This window comes from Colletotrichum godetiae (assembly GCF_030913485.1).
Source record: "Colletotrichum godetiae strain CBS 193.32 chromosome Unknown BDP55scaffold_22, whole genome shotgun sequence".
Classification (NCBI taxonomy): domain Eukaryota; kingdom Fungi; phylum Ascomycota; class Sordariomycetes; order Glomerellales; family Glomerellaceae; genus Colletotrichum; species Colletotrichum godetiae.
In genome coordinates, this window is record NW_026851270.1 from 48,637 (window position 1) to 66,014 (window position 17,378).

The 17,378-nt window shown below is 53.3% G+C and overlaps 6 protein-coding genes across 6 annotated transcripts; 3 read left to right on the plus strand and 3 right to left on the minus strand.

The window, feature by feature from the left end:
- Window positions 1-846: 846 nt before the first annotated feature.
- On the minus strand, window positions 847-1,653 carry BDP55DRAFT_694110 (SIS domain-containing protein; the record flags this gene model as incomplete). The annotated part of the gene is made up of 1 exon (XM_060577308.1): window positions 847-1,653. One exon carries the CDS (start codon window positions 1,651-1,653, stop codon window positions 847-849), a length of 807 nt encoding a protein of 268 aa, XP_060429125.1.
- A 5,965-nt stretch (window positions 1,654-7,618) lies between these two features.
- Window positions 7,619-9,445, minus strand: BDP55DRAFT_553056 (sugar 1,4-lactone oxidase; the record flags this gene model as incomplete). The annotated part of the gene is made up of 3 exons (XM_060569263.1): window positions 7,619-8,336; window positions 8,417-9,035; window positions 9,139-9,445. 3 exons carry the CDS (start codon window positions 9,443-9,445, stop codon window positions 7,619-7,621), a joined length of 1,644 nt encoding a protein of 547 aa, XP_060429126.1.
- Window positions 9,446-10,622: 1,177 nt separating this feature from the next.
- Window positions 10,623-11,882, plus strand: BDP55DRAFT_694112 (L-galactose dehydrogenase; the record flags this gene model as incomplete). The annotated part of the gene is made up of 1 exon (XM_060577309.1): window positions 10,623-11,882. The coding sequence occupies one exon, from the start codon at window positions 10,623-10,625 to the stop codon at window positions 11,880-11,882; it is 1,260 nt and encodes a 419-aa protein (XP_060429127.1).
- Window positions 11,883-12,210: 328 nt separating this feature from the next.
- Window positions 12,211-12,884, plus strand: BDP55DRAFT_158690 (uncharacterized protein). Its single transcript, XM_060565657.1, has one exon. It carries the CDS (start codon window positions 12,288-12,290, stop codon window positions 12,741-12,743), a length of 456 nt encoding a protein of 151 aa, XP_060429128.1. The 5' UTR covers window positions 12,211-12,287; the 3' UTR covers window positions 12,744-12,884.
- On the plus strand, window positions 12,885-14,876 carry BDP55DRAFT_158691 (uncharacterized protein). Its single transcript, XM_060565658.1, has 2 exons — window positions 12,885-13,698; window positions 13,760-14,876. The coding sequence occupies exons 1-2, from the start codon at window positions 13,025-13,027 to the stop codon at window positions 14,655-14,657; spliced, it is 1,572 nt and encodes a 523-aa protein (XP_060429129.1). The 5' UTR covers window positions 12,885-13,024; the 3' UTR covers window positions 14,658-14,876.
- A 536-nt stretch (window positions 14,877-15,412) lies between these two features.
- On the minus strand, window positions 15,413-16,961 carry BDP55DRAFT_632306 (ergosterol biosynthesis ERG4/ERG24 family protein; the record flags this gene model as incomplete). The annotated part of the gene is made up of 3 exons (XM_060572401.1): window positions 15,413-16,503; window positions 16,555-16,862; window positions 16,924-16,961. The coding sequence occupies 3 exons, from the start codon at window positions 16,959-16,961 to the stop codon at window positions 15,413-15,415; spliced, it is 1,437 nt and encodes a 478-aa protein (XP_060429130.1).
- Between the last annotated feature and the right edge of the window lie 417 nt (window positions 16,962-17,378).

The window sequence follows — 17,378 nt, forward strand, 5'->3', positions numbered from 1 at the left end:
AGCAAGCACGGCACTCATTCATCCACCCGCTCACCTTGTGTGGCACATATGCTCCGCAGAAGAAACTCTGGGTTTGGGATTTTTCTTTGCTGAGACTTGAGGGGATTGTGGAATATGTACTACCCAGCCTCATGTCGGCATCGCGGCACGGCAAAGAATGCCTTGCGAGGTAGCACTAGGCCGGTGGATGAAGTATCAGGATATGTGCAACAACACATTCGTGCGCTGAAGTGATGTGTTTGCAAACAAGGAGGCCCAAAGTCGAGACTCTTCAAACATCGATCAATCGATCTTCACTTCCTTAGGAAGAATCGATGATCTTGCCATCACCCTGCATTAGTGTGGCGACAAATGTAACATGCCCTACGTAGCAACACTGAGGGATTCAATAACTGGATTCGATGTTTATGCCAAGCTTGAATAATTTCCCAGAAACAGATTGACATTAAATGAAGTCATCTTGAGTGGACTTAGTTCTACCATAAACTCTCAATCGAAATGAGATGGCGAAATGGAATACCTGCAGTCTACAATTCTGGCTTGGAGTATGGCCATATCACTTTGCAAAGAGGTGTTTGTCTGAACTTGAAGATAATACGAGATATAATCATCGAATTGTGGTATCGAACATAAGAAATGAAGTCTATGGAGTCCCAGAAAACCGCTAGTTTTGCCTAATAATCCCTAACCCGAACAAGATATGTACAATGAAGATTGGACGCCCTGTGAGCAATTTGAACTCTGTCCGTTAACATCTGTAAAGCCCTTCCTAATACCCAACAACGCCCTGCCTCAAAACACTAAAAAAGCATTTCTCAATACAAAAATCGACAACCAAGTAGATGTCTATTTTGTCTTGAAAGCCTGGCCAATGGCGCCACCGGGGTGGTTCTTTGCAAAGACTGATGATACTGAAGAGTACATCTCCTTTGAAGCAACGTACGCCAAGGCATCGCCCATGGCAATGGCCATGGTCGTAGAAGTAGTAGGCGCAGAGACGCCAAAGGTCTCCTTCTCAGACTCGGGGATGGGAGCAGGGAGGAGGATGAGATCCGGGCGAGCCTTTGCGATCTCGCATGTCTCCATGCTGGTGGGCGAGGTGAGGAGGATGAGAGGGCACTTCTTGTTGAGGTGAGGCAGAAGCAGCATAAGCTCGGGGGTCTTGCCGGAGAAGGTAATCATGATGAGGGTGTCGTACTCGCCCACCACACCGAGGTCACCGTGGAGGGCCTCGGTAGGGTGAAGGAAGACGGCGGGGAGACCCAAGCTGCTGAAGGTGGCAGTGAGCTTCTTCGCGATCCAGCCAGACTTGCCGACACCGATGAAGACGACCTTGCCGCGGTGATCACGGTGGCGGACGAGAGCATCCACGGAGCGGTAGAAGCCGTCGCGGCAGACGCGCTCGGAAGAGTAGAGCTGGGTAAGCGCCATGAGGGCGTTTGCCTCTGTGCGAAGGACGTGGATGGCACCGTCGAGTCTGTCTTCATATGATGAGGAGGCCCTGCGGTCCTCGTGGGTGACGTCGCGGAGAGGAGATCTGGGCATGGGTGACTTGGGGCCGCGGATCTCATATGATTTTGCGAGGTTGACGTTGAGCTCTACGGGGCCGCGGCTGCGCATGCCCATAGCAGATCCAGAGCGAGGAGGAACCATTTTGAATTGTCTGGTGAAAAAGGGAGAAAAGGTTGAAGAAGCGGATGAGACTTGGTGTTTCTGTTGCTTGGGAGAAAGGAAGCAGTAAAATGGAGCCCGGCTCTGATTTGTTTTAATCAACTCTGTTGATGTTTGATGAGAAGAAGAAGGGTGGTTGGAAAGTGAAGCTGAAGATCTTGCTGATGATAGACCCGTGATGGAGAGAGGAAGATCCGCTCTTTAATACTGATCAAAGGTCCTCGATCCATCGGATAGCTTGGAGCCATCGATATCTCCAGTATACTCAGTCTAGTGTAACTTGTAAGCCGAAAAAAGAGGAGTTTGGTGGTCGTTGGGCGTAAAGCGGATCCTCAATTTGATGCACAGGGAGGTCCCCGGCTCGAGCCTATCATGGGCGATCTGCCGTCAAAGTTCATGACAGAGGGTGGGCGTCCTTTCTCATAGCGAAAGCGGTATCCAAGGTGAACCATGCCTCACCGCGTCCGGGGGGGTACAAGCCAGAGAGAGCCCTTTCATTTACTCTGAACATGCACGTTTGGCCGCGGTAAGAAGGCGTGGGAAGGGTGACGAAGTCGCAGTCTCAAAATAGTCCACATTAAACAACGGGCCAAGACTGGAAAACCCCCCCTCCCCTTAATCCAATGGGAAGCCTGACGCGAGGGTTCGTGCGCCCCCGAAGAGCAGGCATATGCCCGACTTTGCATAATGTAAGCCACCTCATCCCGCGAATGCTGTTATCAGTTCCCACCTCGGTTCATCGGTGGTATGTCTTGATTTGTTCCGGGATGGGATGGGGGGTTTGTCAAGCCACACCGACGGGACGACGTGGATATCCCGTGGACCGTCCATAGTGTATTATTCGTAGATATCAAAGAGAAAGCTGGTTGAGCCTGGTTCTGGGCCTCGGTGTACCTGCATGCTGGCAAGGGTTAGAAGAGGGCATCTGCAGGTCTTGGCCATCTCCCCCAAACTCACTTCATCTCCGTCTAACCAGGACAAGACATCGTCCACTCTGATCCCTCTGATGGGCATCCGTGGCGTCCTGATTCGGGCGAGAAGCTGGGCCAAACTTTAATGTTTATCAATCCACGCTAGACGCATCTCTCCGTAGATTGCTTTTTCCCGGTTTCTAAACGCCCCCCTCGTTAATTCCTGTCATTCTACGGCTGTCGTGATCCCATTCAACCTGCGCCTCGTGCGCCATGGCCCCCTCCCGCCAAGATAGCCGCCTGTTGGACATAGATTTAGACGCTGGCGGTCTAGGCTAGACACGTGCTGGCGGCCGTTGATAGCACGGCGAAGTGTCTGACTCTGACATATGGTCCCCTTGCTTCGCGTCCAATGTTGTACAGGCTCCCTGACGTGTCGTACCTCATCTGAAGAAACTTTCAGATGACGCTGTCTTATCCAAGGTGACTTTCTTGCTTATTTGGCTTCTTCTAGAAGGAAAAGTACGTGTTGAAACCGTTCCTGTCTCAATCATCAGGCCTATAGAGCATAAGGAAACTCGCCCTCAGCCGCACTAAGAGAGAAGACGACGCAATATCGATGGGGTCAACGTCATCCACAATTGCGACGACAAGGCGATTACGGATGCCTCTTCATTGAAACGGAATTTATTTTACAGAGGGTCTTTTTTCTTTGTGTGCGCGCGCTAACGAACGTCTTGCCGTCCTCCCCGGTGGCACCGCAATATGGGAGGTTGAGGGGGCCCTTCGCCGCTTCGGGAAGTGGATGGGCGGAAAGGGTCGCACCAGCGAAAGGGGAGGGGCGGACGGCGTCTAGGCGCATCGGGGCTTAAGCTGTCTTTGGGCAGCTTTAACCGATAAATGGCGCCCAGAAAGCTGCAGACGCAAGCTGACATGGCAGAGCCTCCTTTCGAGGTGACATTTTTACTTTCTTGGAGTCCCTGAGAGCACTCTCACCAGCCACAGAAGAAGGGTGGGGGCCCTTGAGAAGAGAGAGAGAGAGAGAGAGAGAGAGAGAGAACAAGAGTGAGTCAGTTTCATGCCCCTGTCCAGTCATCGTTGATCGACTCCTTTCTGGCCAACTCGGGGCTAGGTTCAAGGGTGACATTCGGTCCTTGGTCCCTGGGTCCTCTTGGCGGCCAAGATGCACACACGTCTTCGAGGCTTCGAGCACTACCGTTAACTTTCCACTCACACACTTGGCTTGACCCGACCTTCTGGTCGGGAGCTGCCGTCTGTGCTGTTCTCTGCCAGATCTGGCAACAGGGGAGCCTTGATTGCCTGACCCCCCTCCCTACTGTGTCCTCCCCTCCCACCCGAGAGTCAGACAAATTGCACAAGTTGCAGGTAGTGGCGAGGAAAACTCCAGTGCTCAAAGTCAATGGCGAGTTGCTCGGATTCGTGAGTACACAGTAAAGTGGTTTGCACGTGCTCGGCTACGATCACCATTCTCTCACAGCTTGGCTAGCCTTGGCTCTCAATTACCCCAACTTACCTGTACAACGAACCAAATTTTAGTTTAACATAGAGGTTTATCTGAAGGGGCCGATTTCTTGGATCTGCACCACATGGTCTCTTCATCCGGTCTCTTGCTCGCAAATCGGCTCGACGTAGTACTTTCTGGAGGGGTTTGTCTCGCATGTCTACGAGGGCTTAGGCGACCCCGACTCTATTTCCTTTCTTGGCAAATGTAGTCGACACTGAGAATGCTCTCTCTGCCGCCTCACCCTCAGGCTTCATCGAGAAAGTCAACCGAAACTAGGAACAAGACACAATGACACGAACCATCAGTGTCTATTCTGGGAAGAAGATCGGACAAGCGCGAAAAGCCGCGTCCATTTCACCTCGTCTCAAAACGTCTGTCGCATGTCACCCAACATGGCAGCTATTACAGACAGGACGATGGAATTGACAGGCTGGCTACTAAGGTACCTGGTTGGGGTTGGGGGTTGGTTCGGACGGCGCCCGGCGCCCGGCCATGCGCCCATCACGGCTTTTCCGGACTCATGACGAACGGGTGCTTGTTATCGCGCGCCTTGCCGACCCAACTATGAAACCCGTGAGAAAATCATCGGCAGTTGTTGGCCGTCGTCCTCACCGGCCGTGACAAGAGCTTCAGTCTCAACTCTCAGTCTCACGGCATTCCCCCCTCCAGACTGGCACCAAGATCCAAAACGGGGATTCAGAAAAAACTGGAGAGAAGGCTCTGCACCTGTGTAAGACCCAGCATGCATATGTAGAGGCCCAATGATGTCCTGACGGGACGGTTGCGGAACGTTATCGATGGCCCGGGCACCCTTCTCTCTCCACTGATGAAGCTGCAGCAGTATGCAACTTTCGAGTCTCTGCATACATTCACGCTCCACCGAGAGGTCCTCGTCTTCCCCAACATGGCTAGTTCGGCCGTACCCTGCCAGCAGTGTGCTGACAGCAACAAAGCCTGGTTGTTGCATCTTCCTGAATCCTCCTTCCTTATTCCTTCTTTTCCATGTCAAGCATGTCTGAAAGTCTTGACCACTCTCAACTACCGAGATGGGTGGTGGAGTATTGTCTTGTCTCTCAATTCCGGGGCAACGGGTCGACTCCGTCCGTTCGAATCTTGTCCCCAAAACTCCAAAACTCCAGTCTCCAGTCTCCAGTCTGGCCGTCTCCGGGACCGTCCCAGATGGCCGCCCCGTCCTACAGACATCAATATGTTATCGGCCGCTAACAGTCTAGCGCATGTAGGTGCCAGCTGCTCCTCGCCAAACTCTGTTTGTATGAATTGCGAATGCAAGCAAGGAAGGACGCGACTCCCGCGGGCCGGTGGGGGGTAGGTTGGCTTGGTTGATGATTCAAGTGTTTACCGTAACATTGAACGAACTTTGCAGTATTTGCTTGTTGGGCCCCTATTTTGCGCAAGCTACATTGATTGCCGTCCACAACCACGTCATTGCCCGCCACTATGGGACTCGACGTAGTAAAAAGCAATCGTCGAGGTTCATCTGACGTGGCTTCCTTAACCATAGAACCTTAATTATAATGGCTGAGTGCTACTCTGGTAGAAAATTTCTTCCTTGATTTGCGCTCAGCCCTTCGGTGAATCCAGAGAGTCGGGAAGTGGGCGCGCTTGCGGGAACGGAACACAGCCAGCCAGCGGCGCGGCGCCGCGGCGGTGAACAGCCAGAAGCCACTGCCAATGGCCCTCTCTGACTCTCTCACCTTGCACCGCGGCTCACAAACTGCATGATTGAACATGTGGTACCGGGCATTGGGCAAAAGGCGGCTCAGTTGCCAGTTTCACGCAATAGGTTCCACAGCACGCAAGCAAGCAAGGACACCCCCTTCAGATCGCGGATGTTGTTGTGGACAACAAATTCAGAGGTCATGTTCCCAGTCCAAGGGGCCTACCCACCGGCTGTGGCTCGAGCTTGCCGCGCGCTCGTTCGGGAAGAGACTTGACAGACTGGACTCAACCCCCAGCAATCTGTTTGTTATCGGCAACGCAGAGGAAGGGATAGCATCATTCTTGACGAACGGATTCGCCGCTTTCTTTCCATATCACTATCGGATATCCAGCCGGGTGCAGGACGGGACATGGTGCTGCGACGAGCCCCTACATTGTAGATATCCCAGACTCCAGAGGTGTCCAGACCTGCCAGTGCGTGTGCACAAACATGTGAGGCTCCGGCAAACACCGGCCGGATCTTCATGCAAGATTGGATTTTCAATCATTTTGAGTTTTTCGTTTATTTCTCCGACTAATATAACCCAAGTGAATGTTCATATTGTTTTCTCTCTCATACACTGCGCTTAGGACCATCAAACAAGGATGAAATTGACAATCTATCAATGTAGACAGCATTGGCAGTAATTTATTCGGTATCAGCGATCCGAGTCCTTCGCCAACGTCCCGATGATACTTGCGATATAAGGAGGGCACTCGTGAGTCGTGAGCACTACGCTGTTGGTGCGTTCCCTTGCTGCAGCCAGCCTGCCAACTAAGACGAAGGGGTCTTCAGATAATGCGCGATTGCGCAACACAACAGTGCAGTTTGAATCCACAATCGCGACGCAATGCGACGTTGAGCCTGCAGCCTTACGACGACCGTCAATACAAAGAACACAATTCTGCGCTCGTCCTGGCCGACCGGCGAAGGAGACGAACGTACGAGCGGCATTGAATTCTGTGCGAAGATCAAACTCGCTGATTGCCGCTCACCCGCCGCGTCCCGCGGCCGACGAACCAAACTTGAACCATGCCCTGTCACCCACCCCTTGAAAAGCCCGAGCGAAAAAAAAGAATGATGTGATTTAGGGGTATCCAGAATTCCTTAACTTTGTTGTCCTTCCCAAAGAAATTCTAGAACTGGGAGTCTGGTCTGGGTGCCCAGAACTGGGTGATCTCGCTCAAGGAGAACACGGACCCGTACCTTGTCTTTCTTGCTTAGCAAGATTAAAGGGCGACGATCTGAGCATCACACAGGGGAGGGGTCAACTGTGGGGTCTACCTACCATTACGGTGGAAAGTGCCGTCTTTACACGTATCTGGCATTTTCGGACTTTCATTTCTCTACACCACAGACTAGGTAGCATCTTGACGGATGCACCAACGGAGAAGGACCCCCCATCCTACCCTCGTCTGCATGCCCATGGGGGTGGATGGGGGGTGGGCTATCGACTGCGCAAGAAAGGAGAAAGCTCCAAAATTCAGGGACCAGAAAGATTTGTTGGCTGGGAAGGGAGGCAGCAATGGAAGAGGCAATGATTTACGCGTTTCGTCGTATTCGAATATTGGGAATAAGAACTGTTTACAATCTAACTTTGGATGTAAAATGCTTCCGGCCAATCTGGGCGGTGGATGGAAATTGTCTCGCTTGAAATCTATGTGGTCGTGTTGTAGGAAGTAAATCAATGCTACGAAAGATCCAGATGCCAATTTTCCACGACCCACGCCATTCACCAGGTCCGGAATTTACAGAGTCAGACACTACAGATACTAACTAAGATAGGGTAGCTCATGCCTTGACATCAGCATCAGCATCTTCGATCTCCAGACGAGTGCCGTATACGGTGACACCCCGGCCAGCATCATGCCTCGTCTTCTCAAACTCCTCAAACTTGAGAGGAGCGCTGTTGGGATCCAGCACGAACTGCCGGTGCCACGGTCCGACGAACAGTCCGTCGGGATCAACCTCATCACGAACGCGACGCCACTGGGTCATATCGTCACCGTACCACTCAGCAAACTCCTCGTTCTTGACGTTGAAGTTCTTGGCCCAGTGCGGCTTGCCGCCGAGGTCACGCATCAACCACTCGAAGCCCTGCATCCAGCGCTTCAGGCCGGGAGGGTCGAGGTCGTATGGACGGTACATGGTCGCGTTGAGGTTGAGCGTGGGACCGTCCTTGACGGTGCTGTCGAGGAAGGGCCTGTTGCGCTGCTCAGCGCTGGTGTGGACGGTGGCGTCGCAGACGCGGACCTCGACGGGAGAGTGCACGTAGAGGCCCTCGGCGGAGTAGGGGATGCCGTGGTCGACGTAGTCGGGGTCGCCCGGCTTGAGCTTGTTGAGCCAGGATCCGAGACGCATCAGGGCCTCGGGCCCGCGGTGGAGCGGGATGGCCCACTCGTTGACGAATTGGCTGTAGAGGCAGTTCATCCACAGGGCCTTATCCATGGGCTGGATGGCTGATGAGGTGTAGCCATCACTGAAGCCGTATTGCATGCCGAACACGAACCTGTAGGGCGTCAGTTAGTCCGTTGAGTCCGTCGACGACGTCGGATGAGGTGTATCAAGGGAAGGGGTGCTTCAGCTTACCATTCAACCCAGGGCAGGATGCGAGGGATGTAACGCGATAGGTAAAGGAGGTTATGGTATATGTGATAACCGAGGGCTCCATCGTAGTAGCCGACTGGCGGATCTCGGTTCTTCTCCTTTCCGGACTCGAGATCTTCCTTTGTGACGATGTCTGCCCTCCAGACCACAGCTCTCCTGGTATAAGGCAGCCACCACACCCGGACGAAGTCGGACTGGGTCCACAGCTTGTTGTCCTGCTTCCAGGAGTCAAGCATCTTGTAGTCGGCCTGGATCGTCTGCTGCCAGTGCAAGCTGAAGGCCGGCACGGCGCGGAAGCTGACCTCGGTGATGATGCCGAGGGCGCCGAGTGACAGCGTGGCGCCGCGGAAGAGGTCCGGGTTGTCATCCGGCGAGCATGAGACTGTCTCGCCGTTGGCGAGGACGATCTTGAGTGAGGAAATGGCCTCCGAGAGCAGACCGTATTTCAGGGTGCTGCCGCGTGTTCCTGTGCTGATGACGCCGGCGATACTCTGCTCGTTGACGCTGCCTAGCACGGGGAATGAGAGGCCGTGCTTGTTCAGCTCCTCGGTGAGTTGCCACAGCCGAATGCCGGCTTGCATGACAACGAGGCCAGTCTCCTCTGTCGGTTTGCGTTAACATAGTTCTCATGAGATTACGCGGATGAGTGAGTGAATGAGTGAGGGAGTGAGGGAGTGAAGTGTGACGTGAGGGTCTGTGCTTACTATCGACAGATAACACCTTCTTGAATCCATCGAGGTTGACCAGCCAGTTACTCGTGCACGTCAGGTCCGAAGGCGAGTGTGCATGGCCGACCGTGGTGATGCGCCGCCTGCAACGGCGCGCGAGCTTCACTGCCTTCTCGACCTCTTGCTGTGACTGAGGCTGAATGAAGAGCTCCGGCAGCGACGAAAAGGTGCGCGCCCATGTGGTGTGGAAGTGAGCCGATTTGGCCCGGAACGGAATGCCATCGGCGGCGGCATCATCGATGATGCCGCGAATGTGAGGATCCAGCGACGCAACGGCGGCCATTGTGAGTGTCGGAGCCTGCTCTCTGCGACGATGATAATTAACAACTATTACACCGGGCCCGGAAGAAGCAAAGTCGAGCTACAGAGACGACCCTGATGATGACCCAAGGTTGAGGGTCCTTTTGTTAAGTGCCGCCCGCCACTCTTGATGGCAAAGATTATGAGGGAAAGCCCGAGAGTGAATTGAACAACGCACCCTGAAAGCCGTGTGTTTTGGAAATTTTGAGGCTAATGACGGTTTATATGACAAAACAAGTTTAGCGTCCGCAATGGAGCACACCGCATCTTCTGGGTTTCTGTGCAGCAGCCTTTCTGGTGCGGTCTGCAACCAGACCGTACGACTGGCGCCAGGGATCGGGGGGATCTGTTTGTGGATGACGAGTCAAGGAGGGTGGCTTGAAACGGGAAGTCTCAGATGAACATGGATGCTGGGGGTTCCGCCACACTTATGCCGGCCGGCGAGGCCCGGTAGGAGAAAAATTGCAGTTGGCAAGGATTCTTGCATTTGGGGGTCTCCCATCCATGATCTCTCTTCTCTCTCCCTTTGCGGCTTTGCCCAACCTGTCGTTCTGCTGTCACTCCATCTATCAAGTTGTGGCAAGTTGAGACGAGGTGACACGTGCAATCGGTCCAATTCACTTGGCAGAATGGCCTGCGCCAAAGGGCTTGGCCCAAGATGGACCGCGCATAAACTCCACCACGCAACACAGCTTCGTAAGTATTGACGAGTTGATACTCTAATACCTTACCCTATGTATCGGTACTGAGTCGAGCACCCTTTGAGCGTACGCGGCTTAGGCTTAGCCCTGGGAGAATCCGAGCTTGCGGAATCTGAGTACGCTAATAGAAGCGGACGGAGAGCGGTCTCCCATGCCCACATATCAGTTATGGTTAATAACGAATTGTTCCTAGTCCAGGAGCCTGGCAAGCGGCGAGCCCCCCCATGCGGGCTTTTTAGACCAGACTTTTGGACCGGTCCTGTTGTGACCCTCTCATATCAAGTAGCAAACACCTCACGGCTCAGCCCTTTCTTCTCACTCACCCGTCTTAAGGCTAGACAGTTTCCTGACAAGTCCCTCTTCTTTCCCGCCCCTCTTCCCGACTTTTACACCCTGAGCATATCGAACCATTCTCACTAGCTCTCATCTCATTCTCATATCATCTATCCTCCAGGAGTCATGGCTACCACAACAAGCCTCAACCCGGCCTCCCGGCCTTCCATCGCCTCCGTCCTGCCACCTCTCTTCCTGGGCACAGCAACATTCAACACCCAGCATGTAAAGGACCCGCTGCAGATGCCGTACAGGCAAATCGTCTCAAGGGCACTAGAGCTCGGAGTCAACGGCTTCGACACATCGCCGTACTACGGCCCCTCAGAGGTCCTCCTCGGCGACGCCCTGGCCGCCCACACAGCAGCCACCAACATCCCCAGAGAGTCCTACGTGCTGGTCACAAAGGCAGGCCGCATCGCCGGTAACGAGTTTGATTACTCGCCGGCGTACGTGCGCTACTCTGTCCTCCGCTCCCTCAGCCGCCTCAACACGCCGTACCTCGACCTCGTGTACATGCACGACGTCGAGTTCGTCTCCCCCGCAGAAGTCCTCGCCGCCGTGCAGACCTTAAGGCAGCTCCGTGATGAGGGCAAGATCCGCTATGTCGGTATCAGTGGCTTCCCCGTCCACGTTCTCTGCAGCCTCGCTGAGATGATCCTCGCTGAGACGGGCGAGGCGCTCGATGCCATCTTGAGCTACGGGCACTTCACCATCCAGAACCCTACACTCGGTCTCGCTGAGGTTGTCGCTGGACCCGATCACACCGATGAGCAGAGCCCGCTCCGGCGGTTCCGCAACGCCGGCGTGCAGGTCGTGCTGAACGCCAGCATGCTCGGCATGGGTCTCCTCACATCCACGGGCGTCCCCGCGCGCACGGAGACGGCAGAGGGCAAGGCCGGCGTCATCGCGTCATGGCACCCCGCGCCGGATGACCTGCGCTCGGCGTGCAAGGAGCTCTCGACCATCGCCAGCGAAGCCGGCGAGCGCCTGGAGACTGTGGCTCTCCACTGGTCGATGGAAGAGTACGCCCGCGTCGGCGCCGCAGCTGGTCTCGGCGTACAGCTGCCGGGTCAGGGCAGCGACCAGCGCGTCGGAGGCAGCGTCATGGGCGTCACCAGCATCGCGGAGCTCGAGCAGACTGTCGAATCATGGAAGCTTGTGCTGCAGGGTCTTGCTGCTGGCGGCGAGGCCTCGGCACGGTATGAGAAGCTGAAGGCTCTTGTGGAGCAGAAGATGTGGCCCGAGTTGGGCGTGTGGAAGGGCTACAGCTGGGCGAGCCCCGATGAGGGGTTCCAAAATGAGAGGAGCGCGGACAAGTTTGGCTTGATCCCGGAGGAGGATGAACTGATGATCAACTTCATGACTAGAATTTCCAGCAATTTGTGAGCGATTAGCGTTACTTGCACGTTTCGATACCTGATAGAAATAGACTACTTTACAGAACATTCTGCCATATGCAATTCCTCTCCCAGCGACAAGCATCCGATTGGTCAATATGGCCTCACACACCACTAAACCCTACGGCGATGGAAGTAATGGATCATTGTGAGGCGCGCCATCAGCTAAGACCGGACGATTGGGCTGGAGTTGCCTTATTGCGGCACAGTCTGCCTTGGGCATACTCCGAGGCATTCTGCCAAATGCTTTCGAAGGCCTTGGGGATCAAAAGCCGAGAACTCCCCGCCCACAACCTGATCGCATCTTCGCCATTCCTGTTCTCGAGTATCTAAGCGGATTGTCGCTGTTTTTGATCACTCCAGCACTGCCGCGAGTCGTGGCAAAGGCCAAAAGATGGCAGAATCCTTCGGCCTCGTAGCGAGCGTCTTCGCAACTATTCAGATCGCGGATAAAGTGGTATCAATTTGCAAACATTGCACCGAGAACGTCCGGGATGCACCATCAGGCCTACGCACAATCCTCGTCGAAACCTCGTCAGTAGGAGCAGTCTTGCACAACGTCGAGTTTCTCCTCAAATTCGAAGAACCAGACTCGGCTCTGCGAGAAGCTTTAGACGGAGATGCAGGGCCTGTCGGAGAATGTCATCGCGCCATCGAACAGCTGGACAAGTTGATCGCCTCCGACCAAAGCCAGTCTCAAGGGGCCCCTGATTCGAGAAGAAGAAAAGTGCAGGTCACCATGAGAAACTTGGCATGGCCATTGAAAGAGACGAAGGCCAAAAAGTTGCTCCAAGATATTACACGGTGCAAGAATACTATCAGTCTCGCCCTTACCGCAACGTCCAGATAAGTGAAAATGCAGCATCTCATAAGCGGATTAGAGGTGGCTTGCAGGTATTCTAAAGACTTCACTTCACCTAGTCATGACATCAAGCTCATACGCGAGGGAAATTTACGCATCCAACAAGTTCTGACTGATATGTTTCGCTCGGCCTCTTGAGCGATGGTCACTATCACCATACTGATCATGAAATGATTAGAAAACCAACGAAACGAGGTATACACGTGGCTCAGACATACCGATCCTTCCTCCATCCACTACCGAGCTTGTGAAAATCACGAGCCTGGAACATGCGAATGGATGTCACGTACTCCAGAGTGGGCTCAGTTCAGTCAAGGGAATATACGATGCCTGTGGATTCACGGGATCCCCGGAGCCGGCAAAACCATCTTGGCTTCACAACTCGCTGGAAAAATCGAAAATACTTGTCGAGAGTCTACTTCAAGTGGCTCTGTGTCGATTGGAATTCACTACTACTGCTACTTCGGACACAATCAGGAGAGGCAGCCCCATTTCTACGATGGATCCTTGAGCGTATGTGTAGAAAGGCGGATCAGGTCTCTGATCACCTTTGGAGAATGTTTAAGGATGACAGGATTCCCAGCCTCAGCGACCTGCTCACTGCTCTCGAAACTGCCTCGCGCTACTTTAGTAGTGTTTGCATCACAATTGATGCCATCGATGAAAGCAACCCCCGGAGAGAGCTTCTCAAGGTCCTACGAGATCTTGCCACCGACTTCAGATTCTCAAACATTCGTCTTCTAGTAACGAGTCGTGAATATATGGATATCGAAAAAGTCATGGAAGAGATTTCAACAGAGGTTTCCATACGAAACGCCTATCTCGATGCAGATTTTCGACAATATACTGAATCTCGACTCGCCACCAACGACAAGTTAAAAGACTGGACAGAGGATTTGCGCAATGAGGCTCTGGAAGCGATATCTTGTGGCGCAAAAGGAATGTGTGTACCCCGTTTAATAACGTAATTACGAGTTCGGAATACTGACCACCGCACAATGCAGGTTTCGATGGGTTGTGTGCCAACTGGACGCCTTACGCCGCCTAAATGGGAATAAAGCGGCCATCAGGAATGAGTTGAAGAATCTTCCAAAAACACTCAACGAAACATATGACAGAATTTTCGATATCATACCTGAAGAAGACCGGCAAGTTGTTGCCTCAGCCCTTGATTGGATCTGCTTCCACTACAAACTCTTTAGAGGTCCGTCGATCCATGTCGGTTGCAAATTACTACTTGAGGCCATTAAAGGAGATCTCAATCGGCAAAACCTGAGTATACGCGATTACCGCTATGATGTCGAATTTTTTCGCGAATCATGCGGTTGTCTCATCACGGTCACGTTAGACGGCGATAATATCTTTGATGGACATGAGAAATTCGTAGTCTCGTTTTCGCACTACACAGTCATGGAATATTTGGCTATCTCGACTCGTTTTAGTGCGGAATCTTCTTTTTACCTCGACAAGCTTACAGCCATAGGTGGACGAACGAGTGTTATTTTCTCGGAAGCATTTCAGTATGACGTGGCTAGCGAGACCAGCACTCCTGAAAGCGACCGATTTTCTCCGGGCATCACATGGCAGTGGGATTTTGGGACGTATTGCAGCTTCGCAGCCCTGAAAATGATGGTCGAATATGAAGAGGTCATCCTACAGAATGAGGAACTTGCTACCATGGTTACAACTCCGCACCACTCAAGAACTCATCCTCTGGATACGATTCGTCGTTTATATTTATTGGACAACGGAGTATACAACGTGGAAGCGCTCATCGAGAGATTGGGGCTTGCCGCAATCGAATGGTGCCTGGATATTGCAATCGAATTTCATGTACCGTTGTCCCCCCAGACTTGGCATTCTGGTCGACCTGGTTTACATGGAAGCTTCCAAACTCGCTGAGTTGGTGCTACATAGAGAAGGTCGTGCAGAGAACCTTCTACAGACCCCAGTACACCTGGGTTACGACGTTGTTGGAGATACCACTTCGACATTGTTTCATCTCCCACTTATCAGTTACATTGCCGCCGTTTGTTCGTATCGGATGTCTCAAACATGGCACCACCTCCTAGAAAATTTGGCGAGAAGCTATCAACTTTCGCCATCTTCTTCTACAGTCTATTGCTTTGCTTGATCTTGAGGAACTTCCAGAAAACAATCCTGATTGCTGCTTTCAGAATTGCAGACTTGAGCAACTGCTACGTTTGGGTGTAAAAGCAGATGCACCAGAATTTGTAGTCACTCCACTACAGATTGCCGTAGCTTGTTTGGACCAGGAAGGGGTGGAGATTCTACTCAAGAGTGGTGCAAAACCGGACCCTAGAGGCAACCCAGCTGCGATGAATCGCCCAGAGCACACAATACTACATGCGTGCGACTATCTTACTGGCATGACATCACTCCAAACATGTCGAAATGGGGTCCAAAAGCCTTGTTTAGACGCTTTGTCCTGCTGTGGAGAAGGTTGTAAGATAATTGTCGATATCCGCCGAGCAAACGTCAAGAACGTCAGGGACGAAATCGAGGTTATGCTGCTCGAATACGGTGCTACATAAGCATACAAAGAGCACCATTCAAATCCAGCAATCAGCTCCGACTTGTTTGATGGCATCCACACTGGTTGGTGGACTTGATGATCACGCACATTCCTGAATCTCCTAGTAGACGCCCGGCAAGATCTTCCACCTGACAATCTGCTTATACTTGTCCCAGTCCTCGCCGTACTTCTCCGAGCAAGCAACATCGTCCCGCCCTTCACGATGGATAAGCAGAATGGCAAAGTACAATACGTAAAAGTACGTGAAAACCATACCCCAGCCACGAGCTGCGCCCTGAACGACTTCTCGCCCATCAAGCATCGTGATAGCGCCAGACACGGCGCTGCCAGCAGTGAGAATCTGGTAGCCGGAGACGGCAGTCGGCAAGCTGAACGGCGAGGCCTGAAGCCAGTCGCCAAAGTAGTTGATGTGCCGAGACCGGCCCCACCATCCACCAGTCAGCAGCCTGGTGCCGCGCTTCGTCTGAATGAACGGCATATCCTTGACGCTTGGGTGGTCCGGCTGTGTGCGGAAGACCTTCTTCTGGTTATTCGCAGAGCGGAAGATATACAGGCCCGTCGCGAAGACGGCAAGGATGCTTGCGACGCCAGCCCAGCCCAGGTGAACGGGGTAAACGGAGAGATAGCGGGTTTGGGTGGAGTAGAGGAAGGGCACCCAGACGATGTCGCCAAAAGTCAGCATAAAGCCCAGGCCGTCGGTGGTAATATCCATCATGGTGAGTAGGCCGGCTTCCATAAACTGGCCCTCGAGGACATAATATCCCTGCACGGCGGTTGTGAGGAGGATGCTGTCGGAGAGGCAGCCGTACGTGCGGAATTGCTTCGCGCAGAAGGCGAGGTTGAGGATGACCCAGCCCGTCAGGCCGGGGCGCATCTCCAGCCAGGCTTTCAAGTCGATTTCGCCGAAGAAGGGAAGGGTGACGCGGGGGTTCAATTCGCGGCCGATGTAGATGTCGTAGATGAGACTGCCGGTGTTGCCGCCGACTGCAAGCTCGCGGAGTTCCGGGTTGCCGGGTTTCACGCTGAAGCTGGCGACGTAGACGTAGACGGTGATGATGTAGGCGAGGATGGTGTTGGCGGTCAGAAGCTGAAGGTAGTTGTCTGAGATGTAGGTCCAGACGACGAAGTCGGCGCCCTGGAGGTAGGTGCCGATGGCCAGGCCAGCGAGCTGGAAAACTGTGGCGTGGAAAGCTGCCAATGGGTTAGATGAAATCATCGAATCTTTGGAGAGAGAAAACTTACAGTTGAAACGGTACTTCAATGGACGTCCGGACTGAACCAACTTGGTGCCGAGCATCTCCTGAGCAGGAAGGACACGATAGAGGACCAGGCTCACGAAGTAATAGGCTAATGACCAGCCGACAGCTTCCCAGCTACAGAAGCCCCAGATTCCATCGGTGGGCCATGGCGTTTCGAGCTTGAGCTTCTCCAAGCTCAAAGTGCGAGGGCTTAAGGTGGACGGGGCGGGGCAACCGGTCTTGTCATTGCAAACAAAGAAGAATGTCCACAAGAGGGCGGGAAGTCCAAAGACAATGGCAAAAGCGCCGGGACTGAGTGAACATCAAAGTCAGCGATTGAGTGTGTGAAGTAGGCCTTCAGCGTGGAACTTACGGGCCTCCGAACTCATAGTTGTGCTTCTTTGGGGCCATGGTTGTCTGGACTTGTTACTGACTCGGCTTAATGAAGCTTATCTGTCTCTAGACTCTAGCTGGCTTCAGAACAAAGATGGAAACGCTGGCTTCCACTTGACGTGACGCGGTGGCATGAGAAGAGCAAACACAACACGCGTATTGGGGATACCCCTTTCTGTTGGGGCTCAGCCAGCACCAATCAGCAGAAATTTGCGGCGTGGGTCGTGCTTCCAGCTGTAATTTCCAGTTGCCGAGGCGCTAATCTGCGGTGGGTGACGCCGAGCCCTCAACTGCTCCGGTGCCGGTCGGCCCCACTCCACCGGTATCCGGCCGTTGTCTCTTGTGGTGCCCTCATTCTCGGACTATGGACATGTATACTCTAAGGGCATGAACGCCTTTTGAACTATTTAGTTCTTTTCACGTGAACGCAAGGCA